The sequence below is a fragment of the Sander lucioperca genome, chromosome 4, assembly GCF_008315115.2.
Source record: "Sander lucioperca isolate FBNREF2018 chromosome 4, SLUC_FBN_1.2, whole genome shotgun sequence".
Lineage (NCBI taxonomy): Eukaryota > Metazoa > Chordata > Actinopteri > Perciformes > Percidae > Sander > Sander lucioperca.
In genome coordinates, this window is record NC_050176.1 from 1,198,857 (window position 1) to 1,220,943 (window position 22,087).

Genomic DNA, 22,087 nt, shown 5'->3' on the forward strand with positions numbered 1-22,087 from the left:
ATTTTTTTTGGTCATTCTATTTTTAGAGACAGAAATTAAGCAGGATGACCAATGCTCTAACTGGCTTTCTCACACTTAGATCTATCACTTTCGATCTGACAGACCTTTATCAGAGCATACATCTTAACATTGGATAGGCAGGCAGAAATAACCAATCAATCACATTCCAATCACTGGCAGTAACAACACATACAACACACTATAAGCCATACTTGCCCCTTATATGATTGCTAGTCACCTGGAATATGCAAAATATATCATTTGTAAGCAGTTTGAGGAATTTAACAAGGATTTGTTTCTATTAGTGTTAAAAACATAACTGTAAAAACAAAAACATATAAATTAGTATATTCCGGCTCAAAAACACAACCCTTTCCTAGTTCCTTTACATTGTAGGAAGAAATCTCCAATGAAGAAGTAGTTCAGTTTAAATACCAATGCAGCAAAAGTATCTTTTTATGCCACTTTCTATTTCTACTCTGCTACATTCCAGAGAGAAATATTGTACTTTTTACTCCATTACATTAAGCTGACAGCTTTAGTTACTAGTTACTTTACATTAGGATTGTTTGGACCGTTATCAGTTTTTAAAATGTTGTATGCTATTTCTGCATTGATTACTTTTACTTTAGCACATTTTACTGATACTTACATACTTTTACTTAAGATTTTCAATGCAGGACTTTTACTTGTAACAGAGTATTTTTACAGTGTGGTACTAGTTCTTTTACTTAAGTAAAGGATCTGAATACTTCTTCCACCACTGATTTAGAGTCTTATATGCTGCTCTTTGTTTATCTAAAAGTGGATGGCTGAAAATTTGCAAACGGTTGTCTTCACTAAACCTTGAAGCGCTGTAAAGCCAGACTGGTGGAGGATCTAAGAAGCAGACAGCTGTATGTTTTGTATGTGCCCGTGTCAGCACTGCAACAAACCTAAACCCATTTCAGATGAATAATATATGAACAATGTGTCCCATTCCAGGCATGATTTTGTATATTTCACTATCTACAGACACTTGGGAAGCTGGGACACAAAGGTATTGAGTTTTGAGCTTTCATTGTGTTTTTTGTGTAAATAATGTAAGCCATCTCGCTATTGAGATGTTTTCTTTAAATGTAAAGATGATTTCACTTTTGAATCTAAACAGTACAATGTTGTCTTTCCTCTTGATGATGATGTTTAAAGGGTAACTACTGTTTTTTTTCAACCTGGACCCTATTTTCCTATGTTTTTTTTGTCAGATACTTAGAATATTAATTTAGCCTGTCAGTGGCAAAACAAGCACTTTTGTGAAGATAAATACAAGCTGGACAATTGCCCTATTAACTTATGTACATTGTAGCATGTTTCGCCGCTGCCGACTGTAGTGATCTCGCTTAATACTGGACCAATGTCAAAGACTGTTGTTCCCATCAGTCACTTAGACACAAACACATAGGAAAGTAGGGTCCAGGTTGAAAAAAAAAATTAAAAAATATACTCTAACAGTGTTTTCACAGGCATGAAATGTCAATGTGTGTGATGTCATTTCATTGAGCCAGTGGATATTAAAGCAGTATATTCTGTACTGTAGGAGAGGGAAGGTTATTTGCCTAAAATTGTATTCTTCAGGGCTCTGTGGATTTCTGTAGCAGCACACTTACAAAAATGTATCCATTTTGAAGACCTATTTGTCCATGGGTTTAGTGGGTTATTACACCTCTGCCTCTGATCGTCTTTTGTTGTTTCTCTTAACGGCTGTGAGCTTGCACTTTTGGCAACATGTATTGCTTTGGAATTAAATAGCAAATGTGTCTTTTGTTTTTCCATTCAAGGGCTAATAAAAAAAGATTACATTTTTGAAGAATCCCATTCCAGGCAAAGGGACTCCATTGGGATTCAACACCTTCATCATGGCCTTATCTTTTCCACGTCATGACCTTTTTAAAACATGTTTCAATTACTAGTGATCTAATTAAAATGTGATGAAGATTATGCATCAAATAATCTCTTGTGATGCTCATGTGTGCTACCATGTTTAGGCATAATATAAGTCTCCACATTTCTATAATGTTCCCCAAAATGCTAATGCTGCCAATTAATGTATATGTTAGGTCGATGTATTCCAAATACCATTACAAGGCTAAATGCTAATTTAGCTAATTTATTATCGGCAATGAATAAGAGTGATTACAGCTGTTCCAAAGTATTCTCGCAGACTCTTTGTTTTTCTACCCTCTGCTAAGTAAAAAGAGATTTAGATTATTGATGTAGCTGGCCATAAATCTGCATTGGGTAAAGCCTTGTCCCGTTTCAGGCCTCCTGGACTCGTTCCCAGCACACTTAGCTAAAATTTATGTTATACCTGTCCCACAAAAAGCCTCCAGGAAGTGTTTAGGCATGCCACTCACATTCTTCCATGCTCCCAATCTCATACTGTAAGTGGTAGAGATGTAAAGGACAATAATAGATGATGGTATGAGTCACACTGTTTTGTCTGGCTCTGGATGAGCGCTCATTTATTGTTTAAAATTAGTTTCATTCAGTATGTCTCTGTCAGAGATTCTATGGGGAGCACAGCATACTGAAAGGTATGAAGACATTTTATACTAGTTATGAATACATCGATAAATGCCGTGTTGCCATCATAGGAAGCATTTTACTGCTTCATTACTTCTGTAAAGGAGGTTATATTTATAGTCCTGTTTGTTTGTCGGTTTGCTGTTGTCTGCCATTCCAGCAGCTGTAAGGTTGTACTGAGGTACAGCTGTGCTTTAAGCTAAACTGTTGATTACACTAGAGGAAAGGTTAGCGATCAACAGTTATAATAAGTCATGCTGAGTGAAACATGAATGTCTGTAGAAATCCATCCAATAGTAGACAATACATTCAATTTAAAACTACAAATGTCAACCTGCTGGTGGCGCAAAAGGGAAAGTCAGGGGATCTCCAAAGTGAGTGGGATTCATCCTCTGCATGAGGACCACGAATGTCTGTACAAAATGCCATTGCAATACATCTAATAGTTGTTGAGATATTTCAGTCTGGACCGTAGTGGTGAATTAAAAGACATACATTGCCATCCTTAGACTAATGCCACTTGCATGGCTAAAAAGAACAACACATATTTTAGTGAAACTTTGATTTGTTTCTGGCATCATAGGCCTACATACAGTATTATTATGTTTTTGTAATGGTCCGGTTGCCAAGTTCTTGGAGGTGTGGCAAATTTGTTTTGTAGCCTCGATGGAGAGTGCTTTTTAGTTAACAAATACTATGCAATTGAAAGTAATTTTGACACTTTATATCTAAGAAAAAAAGTCCCCAAGATTTGTACTTATAGTCTAAGAATGACAGTGTTTTCAGATATGTAGAGTCCTTTAGTTTTACTATCTGAAAGAAAAATATAATCATTTCATTCCAGGGATGATTTTGAAAATGATTATGAATTGTGTGATTTTGTTTGTTGTCTGTTTGTTGGGTGTACATAATCCCTGTCTGTTTGAAGGACGTCTTGATAGGGGACAACAATGTTTGTTTAAGATGATCAGTAAAATTAAACACTGTCTGTCTCTAATCCCTCTTGTCTCTACCTACTCTGTCACCTTCATTCTCACTTATTGTTTATTGTCTGGGTTTTTCTTTGTATTTGTCTTTACCTTTGTACAGCTCCTAATCACCTTTATTACCTCTGGTCCTTTCATTCCCCCCTCTGGTTTTTAATGTAGAAGTCTTACTATTGTCCTTGTTTTGAGGGCTTTTTCTTTAAATACTGTTGTTACAGTATCCACACTTCTTTTCCTTTAGTGCTGATGAGCGGTTTGATGCTACATTCCATACAAATGTGCTGGTAAATGCTTCAGGATCCTGCCAGTATATCCCACCAGGTGAGACATTCAAAATATTGTCTTTCTAACTCACATTTCACCCATAATAAAAAATAAAAATAAAACATCATAAAATAACCCACTTTTCAATTTCATTTGGTCAACTATATCTTATCACTGCATTGCCACTATTCATGTTTCATTCATGTTCTTGTTCTTTACAGTATCGTTTCACATCAAAACTGTTGAGATAATCATCATCTTAAGAGACATTACCATTTTGGTGATTTGCTGGTGTAAAACCAGGCAAAATATTGAGTAAAAGTAAAAGGTTTTTAGACACCAAGGTTAGATACAACCACTTTAATGTGTCAACTGTCAACAACGAATGTGTCTCTTATTGTAGGATCTGCCACAAGGTGAACACTTTTGAAACAGTTATATGTGACCTACTTTTTTTTTTTGGAAATGCGTATATTCATGTTTTAATTTTTCAGTTCATTTAAAGGTGAAGTCTGTAATTCTAATCTAACACACTTTTTGTAAAATTCAGTGAATATCTCCTCATGGTCTGCTAGCTGTCTGTTCTGTGTGTGCCCTGAAAAAGAAATCTGATTGTTCATACACAGCACAGGCTCTGTAAATGGGAAACAAACAAAGTGGGTCGTACTGAGCCAGACAAGACAAAACTATTCTGTTTGTGCATATGGCTATATGAGGAAGGAATCTGTCGGAGCGAGAGGGACAGTAAATCTCGTACACGCTAACGTTCTGAAGGAGCACCTTTAATGAGCAACTTGTTAATCTTTTTTTTACCTTTGAAATGGTGATTTTACTAAAAACTAAAAATAGAAAAAAAGTTATTTTGGTGTACAATTTGGCATTAGATGACATAAGTGTTTTTTTGATCAATAGAACTTACACTTATCCTGGGGCTGTTACCGTATTTTGCATCACAAACCCTTTTGCATGAGGGTGGTTGGCATGTTTTCCTCCAAACTGTGAGGCTTGAAAGAGTAAAATGACTTGGAAATATTGAAATGCAGTAGTTACTTTAGATTTTAAACAAATTATGCAAATCACATAACAAAATAATGTAAGTGTTTAGTGCCAAAAGTAACTTTCCTCAAACACTTCTTTGCAGGGATCCTGAAAAGTACCTGCTACATCGATGTGCGGTGGTTCCCATTCGATGTGCAGAAGTGTGACCTAAAGTTTGGCTCCTGGACCCACAACGGCTGGCTGCTGGACCTCCAGATGATGGACGTGGACATCTCCACCTACATACCCAATGGGGAATGGGATCTCGTAGGTAAGAAGAAAAACAGACCTTTTTTTTTACACTTGCAGGTGCATAACAGTAAAACTAAATAAAAGGAAATCTGAGATGTTCCTCAAGTTTCTGTATGGCTATAACAAAACATACTTACTTACATTGCTTTTCTCAAAATGTTTTCTGACAGGAGTCATTGAGAACAGTTTATCACCTACTAAATGAAAAGAGCTTATAGCATGTTTTTTATTACAGTAGACCTCAATTAAGTGTTGTCAATTATTCACTATTTTGGTGATCATTTGGTATGAATAAATCTGAAAACTCTGAATACAAAAATGAACTAGAACTGCAAGCAGTTATGACGGGGTCCAAGCCTCCGATGCCAGTCGCCCACGACGCCCCGGGAAGCTGCGCCATTCGCCCCCGATGACCCGCGGAGCTGCGCCAAGGCGGGACCTAAAGCGTGGGGGGGCAAACATAGGTGAATATCGAGAAGTTTGATCCGCAAGGTTTGCGTTATGGTGTGAGCCGCGACGTCTGCGGTACATTGCCATTGCAAATGTAGTGGTTAACAGTTCATCTCCATGCGTACACAGACTACCTTTAACAATTCTCTACAATAAACAAACTTCTTAACCCCTCTGACCACAGGGGACAGCAGAGAGAAATGAGAGAGTGACTGAGAGGGTGGAAGGGGGAGGCAGGTGTGGTGGTTGAAGGAGCAGGGGAGGTGGTCAGGTTGTTGTAAATGGTGTCATAGGCGCTGATTTATGTTTTCCTCAGTGGGTGCTCACAGGCGCACGCCCTTTAAAAAATAAAAAAAGTAGTCAAAAATTGTTTGCATTTCAGAATCTTAGGAAATGGACAGTGGCCGATGCGAACACACACGCCTATTAACTCGATAATTAAGCCGTAAAGTAGGTTTCATCTCAGGACATCGCCATTTCTCACAGATACAGATAGCATTGGAGATGAAAAGTTTAACGGACACGCAACCGCGATCAGCTTCGTGGGAAATTAAGAATCAATGTCACCGACATAACCAATCACACTATGACAGACGCTCCACTTAGCACCAACTGCAATGTTTAATTGTAAATGAATGTAGCCTACTGGCAGTCTGGCACACGTGGCTGCTCAGTATTTTCCGTGGGTGCTCGAACTCCGGAGCACCCACAGTATCGGCGCCTATGAATGGTGTTGATTTTTGATTGAAAAAGTGAGAGAAAAGAGTTGCATTTGTCCACTGTGAAGGTTGTAGAAACTTTGTCAGGTGGGTTAAGAAGTTTGTTTATTGTAGAAAACTAGGGGAGCATGCGAAAGCAAAAACCAAAACATAACGGTAGGAGGTAAATATCAGTAAATATTGTGTAATAGTATAAGTGTGAGCTGCAAGGTCTGTGGTACAATCCCATTGCAAATATGTCATTAACGGTGATTGAGTTAAAGTGCCAAAACATGTCTACGTTGATTATAGCGCCCCCTAATGGCCAATCTTCGCCAAATTTGGTACAGAGCATCAGAGCCGCATGCCGAACGAGCACCACAAGTTTCGTGGTGATTGCTTTTACTGTGGCAGAGATATTGCATATGCAAATTTCCCATTTAAATGCATTGAGTTATTGGCCAAAACAAATAAACGTTGCTTATAGCGCCCCCTAAAGGCCGATCTTCGCCAAATTTGGTACAGAGCATCAGAGTGGCATGTTGAACAATGACCTGAGGTTTCTTGCTGATAACATTTAATTTGGCCAAGATATGATATGATACGTGTGTGGTAGCTAGCTATGAAACATAGCACGGTCTAGGAGGAGATCGAAAAAGTAGGTTTTTGATAAATCGCGATTTTTCACGCATAAAAGTTTAGGCGGAAATGGCCGTGGCCTATATCACGTGATTCAGTTGGATCCAGGGAACACGTGGATATATGGTTTTTAGATGTCCGGTGTACGGTGTGGGAGTTATAGGACCAAACGCGTTTTTTCTGCCATAGCACCACCTAGTGGTGCAAGTGGGTGAATTTTTGCGCCTGAGGTCCTTGCGGAGTTTCGGACCAGTCCTGAAAACGGCAACCCCCCACCATGTACGGTTTAGGCTGTAGTCGGAGTTTTAGGCGGAGAAGAATAATAATGATGATGATGATGATGAAAAATCAGTAGAAAAACAATAGGGTTCCACAGCCCTGCTGTGCGAACGGCGTAGCTTTGCTACCGCTGTTTCTTTCAGACTCGGGCTTGGACCCCTAATTAAAGCTGCAAGCAGCGTTGGACGGGCCCTCGCTCCTCTGCGCGCTTTGGGGTTACTGGCGGACGCCGCTCCTTGCGACCTTGCATTTGCAGACACTGCAAATCACCAATGAATAAGGAACTCTCTGCTGAGTTCAATGATACCGCACACAAGTGAGTCTACATCAAACTGCTCATAAGTTATAAAAAGGGGCGTGGCTACAGCATACAGTATCACAAGTAGCCCACACATTATAAGTTTCATGTAAATTGGATGATGTTTGTCATATAAGGCTTATTTCCTGTTGCCAGCGGGGGGCGACCAAAAGTCAATATTGGCCTGTATATGTCCTCACGCCTGGACTTTTGTTGATTGTGGGAAATTTCAAGCAAATATGACAACGTACACTGTAGTTACAGCCACTTTCTCGTTCATCGCTAAACAGTCAAAATGGCCGCCTCGCCCACACCGTTTGACGAAAAGTTTTTCTTTTAATAACTTTTCATCTTTAAGGTGTTGAGATGGTACAGACCAAATTTGAAGTCCATCGGATGAAATCTCTAGGAGGAGTTTGTTAAAGTATAGCACCTTGACTTTTAGGCCTACTTCCTGTTGCCACTAGGGGGCGCTATGACTCTGAGCCAATATCAGCGTGTAGATGTCGTCAAGGTTGGACTCTTATGAATCCTGAAAAGTTTCAAGCCAATTGGACAATGTACACTGAAGTTACACTCACTTCCTGTTTCAATGGCGAAACGCACAAAATGGCTGCCCCGCCACGGCCACGCCCTATGAAGAAAAGTTCTTCTTTTAATAACTTTTCATCTTTAACATCTTAAGATGGCACAGACCAAATTTGAAGTTGATCGGATGAAATCTCTAGGAGGAGTTTGTTAAAGTACGACGTGTGGAAATGGCCAAAATCGCACTAATTTCGAACTTTCAATTCAAAATGGCAGACTTCCTGTTACGTTAAGGGTATGGCTCCAATGAGCTTTTTGTACGTCTTGATATGCTACATATGTGTACCAAGTTTCGTTAGTCTACGTTAAACGTACTGCAGGGGCTAAATTTTTTTAATTTTGTAGGGGGTGCTAGCGAGCCATTTTTGTGCGCCTATTCCCGAAACCCTTAAAATACGTACATTTTCACCAGACTTGATGCGACCGCCAACTTTGGTGAGTTTTTGAATATGTTAAGCCCCTCAAAAAGGCAATTCAATTGCCGTAATAATAATAATTCCTTCAGTTTCAATAGGGCCTTCGCCGCTGTCAGCGCTCGGGCCCTAATTAAAAAAAATATAAGAACTTGCATTGTAACATAAGAGGGATAAAGATGAGGTATGACAACTGACATGATTGACTGACAGCACTCCCAACATCTGTGGGATATGTTTAAGTAGTACATTGTAGACTCTTTCAGGGACTCTGACAGAGACAGGTTTTCAACATCTGCTAGGCCCTTTATGTCATATTCCACGGAGTTAGACAGCAGTCATTATAACACAGCTCTGACAGCAGGTGTTTTTGTCGACTTTCTTGTAAGATGACTTTCTCACTGACATTTTCCTGTCTATGAGTCCTGGTTAAAGAGTGCTATACTGCAGAAAACATGGAGAATATTGCAGATGTTAAGCACAGCAGTATCCACATAGTTTCTTTTTGAACTCTTGCCATTTATTTGATATATATATATATATATATATATATATATATAGTTTAGCTTAGCTAAACCGAAAACGGAGGGGGGGGAGAACTGGCCTGGCTGAAGTGAAAACGTCAATTCCTATTTTTATGGGGTTAGCCTCAGTAACTTACTAAAGTTTTTTCTGGTTGTCCGGGAAGTCATTGATCAAATTAATCAAATTAATTTTCTCATTTATTTCTGCAAGAGAGCAAACAAGCATATTTACCAAAGTGTGAAATAATTACTTTAATATTACAGCTTTACAAACCAGGATTTTCCTCTATTTTTCGTGGCTCAATTTATTCTTATTTATGTCTGTTACAGTACCTTGGTTCTTGGTTAGTCTGTCTGTCTCTTCCAAAGAATCAAAGGAAGAGAAAAAATGGTCAAGTTCTTCTCCTTTTTTCCTCCCCTCTTTTTCTCCATGTGGAAATGAAGAGCCCACATCATCTCTAACTCAAGCTTGGGTGTTAATCAGAGGCCAACAGAATAATTCACATTCACACACACACATACTTAAATACAAAGTGAGTGTACCCAGCTGGCTGGGGGTATAGAGGGGGCATGGGTGTGTGTGATGACAGCTGGCCTTGGGATGGTTCACTTAATTCAGGCACAGCCAGGCAGCAAGCTGGCCAGGAACACACTCTGTCCTGGTGCCTAAGAACATTCCCATGCACACACACACACGCACACGCACACTCACTCACACTCACACTCTCTCTCACACACAGACACACACACACACACACACACACACACACACACACACACACAGGGTGTGGTCGATGCATCTGCAAATCATCTGCAGATTTGCAATCCATCAAATTAATAGATGGCTAACAAAGGCTATTTTTCTTCAGCGTTTAGGTGACAGTCTAAATTAAATTAAATGAAATCCGTGCAATTCATTTAAATAGAATTTGTGTTTCCACACACAGACGCACACCAAGTTCTTTGGGGGGTAACTTTGTAACTTTGTGATCACAAAATGATTTGTGGATTGTAAATATGTTGCTGATTACATTGTACCAGGGCTTCATTCAGATTCAAAATCACTAAACACTTAAAGGTATAAGGGATTGACACAGCTGTACAATGATGCCTACATTATGTGACTTCTATACATGTACTATACTCAGTGTTGGGTGTAACGCGTTACAAAGTCGCGCAGTAACCATCGTGTCTGCGCGACTGGTATAAGTCGATACAGACATTACATAGTATACACTAACACTCTGTAACGCCGATGACCTGCTAATGTGCATTCAACCCGCGCTGGACTCGTTCATAATGAATCAGCCGTCCCTCTGTGAGTAGAGAATACAGTCTGCAGTGTAGTTCAGACACTTCACTGATAAACCAGAGATTGGCTTTATGGTCAAAGATAGTTTTTGTATAATTAACTTCAGTCTCTGCCAGAGATGCCTGCTTTTAAAAGTAACGTAAAAGTAACGAGTAACGTAAAAAGTTACTTTCCATAGGGGGTAACTAAGTAAAGTAACAGATTATTTTTTTAAGAAGTAACGAGTAACGAGCAAACACTACTTTTTAAAAGTAACTTCCCCAACACTGACTATACTGTATATATACACACACACACACACACACACACACACACACACACACACACACACACACACACACACACACACACACACACACACACACACACAGATCACAGACTGAATCAAGTCTGATTTGAAATGTATATGCATATGAAATCACACTAATTACACAATGGCTCTTATACACCTAAATGCACACATGGACTCTTACTGGAGTCTGGCCTGACCGAGGTAAGGTTGTTGTTTTCTGTTGATTTGATGAACAAGGCAGATTAATTAAAAAAATGTTAACTTTCCAACAGGACAGACAAGGCGATGAGCTTTAGGGATTAATAAACGATTAAGTATCGTTTTTGGAGGGTTAGTGGGGTAATTTGAAGTTGACACAGAGTTTGAGGACAGATCTTGGAAGTTTCTCCTGCCAACCAATGCTCATTCCACATACAAGCATTTAGGTCTTGTGCCTCAAGTGTACTAATTGTTCCTTAGATAAACACAAAATATGGGGTGCATTTTTTCACTGGGTAATATAGGCACCATGTTTTGACAAGGAGGAAGAATGCATTGAATATAAAGACAATGTCTCTGAAATTATATTAAATTGGCACATTTATTTATTTATGACTTAAACCACTTGACCCGGGACCTGTCTGTCTTCTGTCTGTTTGGACAACAAACCACATTAAGCAGTGCTTCATAGGGATTTTAGAATTTTAAATTTTGTGTTATACACAAGGTGAAAACCATGTTGAGAGGATTATTAGTTTATCTAAAAGATTATATCATGATTTCATTGTATTATGTACAGTATTCCTTTAGGCAAGACTGCATTTGCTGTTTTCTAGCGACAAGCTGCTTTCCACATGTTGACAAAGACAATACATTAATGATAAAAATCTTAATCTTCCTAAAATCCCAACATCTGCTATATCTGTGCTTGGTTAAAGTCTGGACGTTTAGATAGAGAACATTTTAGTGGATTTAGTGACATCTTTGTTTAGTGATTTGGGAGAAACAGACAATAAATCTATAACTTACTAACCTGTATGATACAATTACATGTTTCCTTGCTTAAAGGCACATTGACCATGGGACGGTTGAGCATTAATCATAAAATTTTTTGAATTCTTGACTCACGTTTTTTCCTTTTTGACCAAGGATTCAAACCAGTGATCTTCTGACCACAAATCTACCCTTTCAGATTTAAATGGTCCCAATAAAAATGTACTAAAAAAGATTGTTAATTGATCCTCTCTGCCAAGCACTCATCCGGTAGCTACACATTAACGGCTCTTTTTACAAGATCGTATTCAGCCAAGCAGAACTAAGAACAAACCTTTATTCTATTTTATGGTTCTGTGTGTTTGACATCTAACTGACTTCCCACCTCTTCATTTCTCACCCAGGTGTGCCTGCTAAGCGTAATGAGCTGTACTACGACTGCTGTAAGGAGCCCTACCCCGATGTGACGTTCACGGTCACCATGCGCCGCAGGACACTTTACTACGGCCTCAACCTGCTCATCCCCTGCGTGCTCATCTCTGGTCTGGCCCTGCTGGTCTTCCTGCTCCCTGCCGACTCTGGAGAGAAGATCTCACTCGGTACAGGGCATGACACACACACATCAGTACATCCCTGCGCGCCCACACACAGACACAGACACAGACACACACACACATACACAGACAATGATTCTTGATTATAATCATACATGCTGACAATAATGTATTTCTCTCCCCTGCCTTGGTGATGTCAGCACACTAGGGCCCAACACTTTTGCTAACCCATTTATTTGTCATTGCTTTATGCAAATGCTGACATTAGGCAGTTAATTATCATTTCAGTTGGATTCGACTGCAATTGAAGAAAAGCTCCATTATAAACACAGCAACGATAATCACCTGGACCTGAAAATGTCAGCTCGTTTCAAAATGCCATTCAGTGAGACAGGGTCGGAGTAAATATGTGACTGAACGTAATCCCTCGAGGGTAGAAAAGAGAGTGAATATTTCAAAAATATTTTCACAGCTGTTCACACCTACCAGCTGCATTTATTTTGAGTACTCTCAAGCTACTATTTAAGAGAAAACAAGGCTGTGATGAAAGAATGTATCCTCTGTGCTTCTGCTCTACTGTCTTTCTCCAGGCATCACAGTGCTGCTGTCTCTAACAGTGTTCATGTTACTGGTAGCAGAGATCATGCCTGCCACTTCAGACTCCGTTCCCTTGATTGGTAAGATACTTTTCTACTCTCATTATTGCTCATTGTTACCAGCCATGACAGCGAAGGTGGTATTGATTTCACCTTCTGTGTGTGTGTGTGTGTGTGTGTGTGTGTGTGTGTGTGTGTGTGTGTGTGTGTGTAATCATGGAAAAATTTGCTCCTGGAGACACCTACTGTAGCGGGAATGTGTGTGTGTGTGTAATGTGTGTGTGTGTGTGTGTGTGTGTGTGTGTGTGTGTGTGTTCAAATCAAGAACCTTCAGATTTTTCAGTTATTTTACTCCAGTCTCTTTTCTTTTTTTCTCTCATTTCTGTATGTTTATTAAAAACATAAACACAATTAATACATTGTGTTCTGCCTGAACGCAACTTCAGAGTAATATTTATCTCTTCATCTAACTTTCTGCAAGAATGTGAATACGTATATTTCCCAGAATGTTAAAGGATTTGTTCGGTAAATTGGAATGAGACAATACGGAATATGGGGAAGTGTTCACCTTACACCGGAATCTGACTTTCATCAGGGAGCTGTAGGCACATTCTACGCAGTACAGCATGGCTGGTGGGTCAGTGTGGACATTGTTTGTCATTATCATCATCATCATCATCAACTATAGATTAGGTGTCATAAAACAGCTGAATGACTTACTGCCGAGATATTCACACCCCATATTCACTGCAGAGCAGCCTGTAGCGGCTGGACGTGGGGCGATGCTGATACAGGATGTGAAGATTATTCTCAGACTAGAAGACCAATAGCAACAAAGTTGTATTGTGTAAGACCATACTGATACTGACCAGAAGAGACAGGTCAGCCGGCCATGAGATGGGAGGGGAGGCTGCAGACAGAGATGCTGCTCAGTGATGTAAAACGAAGCCATTAGCAACATCACCTTTATTGGAATATACCTATTATCACATTGCAGGTGGAGCAGAACTAATAGATTGAAGACAAAATATAATACTCCTCAACCTTAACTGTGACAGCTTTTCTTACAGCCCCCATTATACTTTGACATGGACATTTATACGGAGGCATTTGATTGGTCCGCCTTTTCTGTGAGGTCGCTTACATAACAGCCGGATAAAAATAAAAAAGACATTTCTTTTAGAGGGGAATATATTTTCATTTTTGTGAAGGTTGTGTGCTTGTCTACATACATATGTTATGCATTTCCATGTTTCGGTGGCTGTTTTGGTTGGTCAAATGTTAGTCATCCTCCCACCAGCCCCTGCAGTGTTAAGACCTCGGGTTTGTTGACAGGGGTAAACTCCCCAAAATAGTCCTGCCAAAATACTATACTTAACTCACGTTTCTTCTTGTACTGTATGTAGATAAATGAGCTCTTGATTCAGAATATTACTGTTACACTGTATTAATTGTTCTCTAATTCAAATAGAAATTGCTGTGCTGTACTTATGTGCTCTTCTCCTCTTTAGCTCAGTACTTTGCTAGCACCATGATGATTGTGGGCTTGTCTGTGGTGGTAACAGTGCTGGTACTACAGTTCCACCACCATGACCCCCATGGAGGGAAGATGCCTAAATGGGTAGGTTAACAATAATTCATTTTTAAACCCAATAGTTATTCATATGCCAATTTTGATTTCCCTAGTGCATTATTTTCAAATAACCACACAACTTATACATATTGGTGAACTCTACTGTTCATCTAGGCTACGGCTCCCATTTGTTGGAGTAATACAGTGAAGTGTATTTGAAGGTTGTTTCAACACAAAAGTTTGACTAACAGAGTATTCTTACCCTAAGTATGAGTTTGTTAGGAGGCCAATTTAATCAGGAGTGTCCACAAACAGTCATTATTTTTGTGATAACCGTGCAGTTATATATATAGTTTTATTTATTTTACGGTTGATAAAGCTCTTGATTAAATGTGGGTTTCCCCCAAAAGATTATCCACTTTGAACCATACAGTTATCAAATAATAATGCACTCTATGTAAGGAAACCCTCATCCATATATTATTATTGTATAATCCCATGGCACATTGTTCATCATAACAATGAGAAGAAGTAAGAAAGGGGAGTAACAGTTATAATTGTCCTCTGCATTTCTCTTATTGCCAATCTTTCAATTTTTCCATTCATATCTTGGTTTATGACTCACCGATCTCTCCTCCCCGTCCCTCCTCTGTCAAACACCTCTCTGCCTTATCTCATCTCTTCATCCAGGTCCGAGTTATCCTGCTAAACTGGTGTGCTTGGTTTCTACGCATGAAGAAACCTGGTGAGGAAAGAAAAACAGCTGTGAGCTCCAGTAGCCCCCCAAACTACAAGTACTCCAACCCTGCTCCTCCTCACCATACCAGCACCAACAGCATTCAGATGAGCACCATACCAGGGCAGGCATCGGCCCAGTCAACCACGACCAATGGGAACATGAACCTGTACTTTGGCTACCACTCGATGGGCACAGACAACCCTGCTTTCCCACCGAGCACTGATTCAGGTGTGGTGGTGTGCGGCGGTGGGGGAGGCGGCCATCCTAACGGCTCCTCTCCACATGACATCCACTCAGAACAGGCGCGGACTTTGCTGCTGGAGCAGGTTCCGGAAATTTCCCGGATCCTGGAGGAAGTGCACTACATTGCCAGTCGCTTCCGAGAGCAGGATGAGGGAGAGGCGATCTGCAGCGAGTGGAAGTTTGCAGCGGCGGTGGTGGATCGGTTATGCCTGGTGGCTTTCTCACTCTTCTCCATCATCTGCACCTTCACGATCCTCATGGCAGCTCCCAATTTCATTGAGGCTGTGTCCAAAGACTTCACATAAGGCTGATTTCCTCGCTTTCTGAGAGGAAAAAAAAGATCTGACACAATTAGAACTGTACCACAAAAGCCTCCCTGCTACAACGATGTGAAGCCCCACACGTTTGTTACTTCAAAAAGTGTCGTTACCAGTCACAGTACACCAGAAGCAAACCTTTCCCTTTATCTTTACATATTTCAGTCAGTAGATGATGTGATTTTTCCTTTTCAAGGTAGCTCTCCTCGCTAACACTATACATACAGTATGCCACATAGGAGGTTGAGGCTACATGCAGTAGTTAATAATGTAGAAACTCACACTAATGCACTTTTCATCTGTATCCTTGTTGTACCAAATCATTTACCTCATTGCCACCACCTGGGCTTTAAGCCTCATCAGAATATATTGTTTTTAACATTTTTCCCTCTTTCTTTTCTGCTACTTTTGTCCACTTCTTTACCCAATGGTAGCGCTTCTCATCTTCTACAAATGTCTTATTGTCTTCAGCAGTTACATACAGTACAGTAAATAGAGTTCAATAAACAGTTTTAGGAATAGTTTTTTTATAGGCTTGGGCTCAGGCTTCTAGGAATGCTATTTCATTTGTATTTTGTAAATAAATCTACATCGTACTTTATAAAGATTAAAGAAAGGAAGAGAAAGAGATTCAATCTTTATTAAGTTGTAGAATTCACCGAGAGATACTGACACGTTGACTCGTAGCATTGTTCATGTCACTTCTGTTTTAACTAAGGCTGCCAATAATAATTTTCATTTTAGATTATATGCCAATAATTTTCTTGATTATTCGATTATGCATTTTGTATATAAAATGTCAGAAAATAGTAAAAAAAATGCCCGTTATAATTTGCAAGACCCCAAGGTGACGTATTCAGATTGCATATTTTATCCAATCAACAGTTCTAAATTCAAGGAAATTATTAATTAGTTTTTAATTAAATAGCGAATGCTCTGCATTTTTGCTTGAAAAATTACTAAAACGGTTAAATAATAATCAAAGTAGTTGCCGGTTAACTTTCTCTTGAGCGACTAATCCATTGTAAGTATTGGATTTGTCCTTACTCGCCTCTTTCTTGCCTTTTAAGTCATCCTCATTATACCCTTGCACTTCCTTTTTTACCACTATTCTTCTCATTTCTTTCTTGCATAGCTTACACCCAGTTTCTATATCTATAAATGTGAATAGATAAACTTTTACTGTTGCCAGTATAAAAATCATACTTAACTGTGACACAGAGACATTTACCATTTTGCTCTTTTCAAGTTTATTAAAGCGTGAAGTCATTTCTTCTTGCCTCCATCCCTTGTGCTAAACAATATATTTAGTTAGCAGTTAATACACTCTGGCTATCTGTAAGTCAATTACATTAATTCACAATGTATTTCTTTTGGCATCAATTTAATGTTTATCTGACTTGTGTTCTAGTGTTGCTGTTTCTGCGAAAAACTCACAATTAAGAAAGAAGATCAACGAAAGTAGTGATTGAAAGACAATATTTGTTCTTCTGAAGGATTTTTGAATGGATTCTGAAGGGACATCACCCCAGTAGAGATGCATTTGGAACTAATCTCTGGTATTGTAGTGCTGAGTGCTTTGTGTTTTTACTTTCTAATACTCAGCGAAAGGCAAACACATTCTTCTGTAATAGCAACAACATGCAACAAGGATTAGTGGGTGACCTTATGTAACAGATTTGTGTTCAACCTTCTCACCACCCGAGCGGCTCTCTGATCCTCAGTTGTACAAGACACGTGTGAATTCCCACTTTTATGCGCACAAATGAACTCAGACTTCTCCAACTTAGCACTTGCATTTTAAGTGGGTTTTTAGGAAGAAAAGTACATTGTGTGACTGCTGCAGAAATAGTCACTGAATTGGAATTCATGCTGTTACAGTTAAACAATGGGCCGAGTGTAGACAACCCACCCATTGATGACTCTATGACTCCAAGACTGTAAAGCATTTATATGCCATATCCACTTAAAATAGACTGACAGGAACGGATGACGCCAATTTTGGCATCTTTGCAGCACTCTTTGTGTTCCTTCATTTGTATCTAGTTTTACGATTGAATCAAGATTCAAAAAATGTTACACTCCTTTTTTAAGTCTAACTAGGAATGACATATTTAGTTTAACCATTACTAATATGGTTGTTTTTTTTATGTAATGGTATTAGAGGTGCCATTGTTGTATTGTTAAAGGAATAAAAAAATAAGGCACCGAAATCTGCGTTGCTATTCGGTCCGGTAGATAATGGTCGTTAATGCATTTTTTGAAGGAACCCATGCTGGGATTGTTACTTTGCCTATCAAAGGTCATGTGGACATAGATGGGAAGAGGGTCTTGGTAAGTATGTTACGTAATAGGTAGAGGAAAATTACAAGACCTTGTTCACTGACTCATAATGGAGAATATGAATAGTGGAGATATACTGCTCATATGTGATGTAGAAGAGGAAGTGTCTTCTACATAGCCTACATGTAATTTGGACTGACTTATGTAGATACTTTGTGGGATAACCTGACACACTTCTATTGTTACTCATTCATGTTGATTTCTAGTCAGCATATGTGTTTCATGTGAGAAGGATTTATGGCACGGAAAATGTTCAAAGTGTGTCAACTGAAGAATGATGGAAATGTTAATTTGACTGTACTAAAAATATGAAAAGCAAATTAGTTATTCTTGTTGGCTGATATTGACGTACATTTGAAATGAGGGTGTGACCGTCTGCTTTTGCCATGCTATTACAGGATTTTTTTTTAATCAACAATGTTGTATTTTGGGTCAACTTGAGTGTCTTTTTCTTTATGGTCTGTGCCTCTCTGCTCAGTATGATTCATTCTCCTTTGAAGGATGTACCTTACATAAATTCACTGTACATGACTATTTTGTGAAAAATAAAGGAGAAATGTGATAATTACTGGCATTTGAGTGGCTGACATTTAACACATTCACTAAATTATACATATAAATATGCTTTCACTCACCAAAGTTGTCAGATCATCCTCATTCCTTTCTTGAAGCGACTGGATTATGACAGAGTTGCTGTTGTCAATCTAACTGGACAGGCAGTGTAATGGCAGCTTGTCATCTGATGTGCCTGGTTAATCACAGCATGTGATTGCCATAATATTGTTCCCATAAAATTTAGTTATATACAGTGTGACATGCAGCTTAAAAGAATAAAACCGACACAAAACAGGAAATGTCCATTTTTCTTACTATAAAATTGGCAAGAAAGCAAACAAGCACATTTCCCAAATGTCAAACTATTCCTTTAAATCAACAGCAAAACTAGTTTTGTGTAAAATAAAGGATAAATGTGATAATTACTGACAGAATAGCTATCCTCCCCTTAACCCCATTTACAGAGGGAGTAAGCCATCTTGATAGATGTTTCCTGCCTGACAGAATGAGCTACCCTCTCCTCAACCACATTTACAGAGGAAGCAGGCCATCCTGATAGATGTTTCATGAATAACAGAATGAGCTACCTTCCCCTTAACACCATTTACAGACGGAGTAGGCCATCCTGATAGATGTTTCCTGAGTAACAGAATGAGCTACCTTCCCCTTAACACCATTTACAGGGGGAGTAGGCCATCCTGATAGATGTTTCCTGAGTAACAGAATGAGCTACCTTCCCCTTAACACCATTTACAGGGGGAGTAGGCCATCCTGATAGATGTTATCTGCCTGACAGAATGAGCTACCTTACCCTTAACCCCATTTACAGGGGGAGTAGGCCATCCTGATAGATGTTTCCTGCCTTACAGAATGAGCTACCCCCCTCTCAACTACATTTACAGAGGGAGTAGGCTACTTGATAGATGTTTCCTGAGTAACAGAATGTGCTACCCTCCCCTCAACTACTGAGGGAGTAGACCATCCTGATAGATGTTTCCTGCTTGACAGAATGAGCTAACCTCACCTTAACCACAATTACAGAGGGAGTAGGCCATCCTGATAGAAATGTCCTGCCTGACAGAATGAGCTACCGTCCCCTTAACTATATTTACAGAGGAAGTAGACCATCTTGATGGACGTTTCCTGCCTGACAGAACGAGCTACCCTCGTCTTAACCACATTTACAGCGGAGGGTAGGCCATCCACAGTAGTTTGTTGCAAAATGACACGTTGAGTGAGATATAGACATCAGCAACTGAGCCCAGCCAGCATCTGTTGATTTATAATGCCAGGCAGCTCTCTGTATTAATCAATTTTTTGTTCCTTTTTTTGGATTGAGAAACAATAACTGACATATTTTCCCGTTTTCAACACTGCTTCATACTTATTGAAAAGGGAACTATACTACTAACTAAACATTTGATTCTAGCTAAATATGTACTAAATCGAAACATTCAGGGGTTCCGTCTTGGGAACAGTATTTCTAAATGATATGTGTGTGTGTGTGTGTGTGTGTATGTCCTCATTGATTTCCTTTTCAGGTGTAGTTGCATGTGGCTAGATATAGTGGTATTACATTTTAAGTTTTAGACTACTGCACAAAGTTTTTAAGATTCTCGGCACCCATAGCTGATAGGTGAACATGAGCTCAGATGTGAAAATGTAAGTGAGTCCACAGCAAGGCTCAGAAAACTTCATTTCCCAGCAGGAATGGATGACTGAGATACTGTGAGCCAAGTCAGGACTCAGAAGGAATCCAATCTCCTAACAAATATTAGTTAGGACGTTCATGCAGCTCACACACACACAAACACACACATGCACACCTGACAAATGCTGCTCAGCAGAGAGATGACATGTTCAAATTGGTCAAATCTAATCTCAGGATTCACTACACACAGATGTTGGTGGCTGTAATTGTACCACACTGCATCTCACACACACACACACACACACACACACACACACACACACACACACACACACCCCTTCCGTTTGTCAACAGGCCAAGCTGACAGTGTCCTCACATTGTCCCCACCCCTTCCCTCTGCAGACTGTCCCAGAGCTGTCCTGCTTTTTCTGGTCCTGAGGTCGAACAGACCACATGAGTGAATATTGTTTGCTCTGTTTGTTGGCACAGTTGGTGCCAGGTCAGCTGGAATAGATCTCTGCAGACTTTGTGAAGTTAGTGTAATGTAAAGACCACACAAATGCCCCTTCTGTGAGATCTATATTGCTGTTTGCTTTGTAGAATATGAAATGCCTGCATGCACACACCCGTCTGGTCTTTAGTTGTAGATTCTGTAATAGTTCAGACAATGCCCGAACAGGTGCAACCTCATAGTGTGTTCCATTTGTACTCGGAACTCGGACTTTCCAATGGCTAACCTGGCTAGAGCCAATGAAAACAATGCAACAACAATGGAATGCACTATTATACCTCTGCATGACTAAGGCGGAAGGCCTTTGCACGGTCACAGCCTCATTACTGTTCACTCTGAACTGTACATTTATAAGCTCAGTCTTATCATTTAGTTTCTTGTTCTGCACACAGAGCAGGACTATGACTCTAAATCATTACATGTAAATAGAGCAGGAACCTAATTCTTCTGTAGTCAGAAACACTGGAATGTTTTGGAATATTACTATAAAATAATCCAGAAGCCGTTATTAAAAATAATTTAGGTTTATTCACTTTCTTGCCAAGACATAGATGAGAAGATTGATACCACTCTCAGATACAAGGGTGGTTTGGATATTCTCATTAGCCAAAAAGTCACTACTGTGGTCGTCTCACAGACCTCTCTCCACAGCTTGTGTCAGCGCTGAATAACTGCTGTGTTAGAACTTTGAAATAAATCATCAGCACTGAATAACCTAAATGTCTGTTGTCATGATTACAAATCCCTCCAGTGAGAGCACAAGGCCACTATTGATTAGTTACCAAATATTCATGTTAACAGCTGTCCTCATTGTCCTAGAGCTGTTTTCATCAACTGTTGAAACGGAACAATCTATTTGCTTTACACATTTTTTAATCTCTTCGCCCCCCCTTTTTTTTTTTTTTTTTTTAGACCCATCTGTTTCAAACATTAGCCATGTTCTCTTCCCTCTGACTTAATCCATCGGGAAGTATGTGTGTGTGTGATGATTGTTAATCTGGTTTCAGAGTGACTGGGGCATACAATTTAATTTACTCCTCCAATCCTTTCCCTCCCTCATCATTAAGACTCCTCATGTAACAGCAGTACAGTACATGCACTGTTATTCATAGTGCATAATCTTGATTGATAAAAGGATTGATCAGGAGAATGAAGGTTAAAAAAGGAGGTCAGGAGGTCAGTGAATGTTGCTTTGTTGATACAAAGGTTGCTGAAAACCATGCATGTGTGAAGTAATTTGTGCAGTCACTGTGTATGCACTAGTTGACTTGCACAAAATGAAAACTGGATTTTGCGGGATTTGTTTTTAGTGCAGAAACTTTCAGGTGCAGCAAGTCAAATCTGTCAGTTTTCACTGTCTGTGATTAAATTTGTATGAAGGTGAGATAAATAAATGATAAAGGTTTCACCTTTGAGCGGACATGTCCTGACGTGTACT

General features: G+C 39.5%; 1 protein-coding gene across 1 annotated transcript in view; it reads left to right on the forward strand.

The window, feature by feature from the left end:
- The window catches only part of chrna8 (cholinergic receptor, nicotinic, alpha 8), a 68,074-nt gene extending 49,574 nt beyond the window's left edge, over positions 1–18,500 (forward strand). Inside the window, exons 5-10 of the mRNA XM_031293602.2 lie at positions 3,790–3,869; positions 4,954–5,121; positions 11,972–12,166; positions 12,712–12,798; positions 14,229–14,338; positions 14,981–18,500. Of these exons, the coding sequence (XP_031149462.1) occupies positions 3,790–3,869; positions 4,954–5,121; positions 11,972–12,166; positions 12,712–12,798; positions 14,229–14,338; positions 14,981–15,577 (1,237 nt within the window). The 3' untranslated portion in view covers positions 15,578–18,500. The remainder of the gene's footprint in view (positions 1–3,789; positions 3,870–4,953; positions 5,122–11,971; positions 12,167–12,711; positions 12,799–14,228; positions 14,339–14,980) is intronic.
- Positions 18,501–22,087: the final 3,587 nt, after the last annotated feature.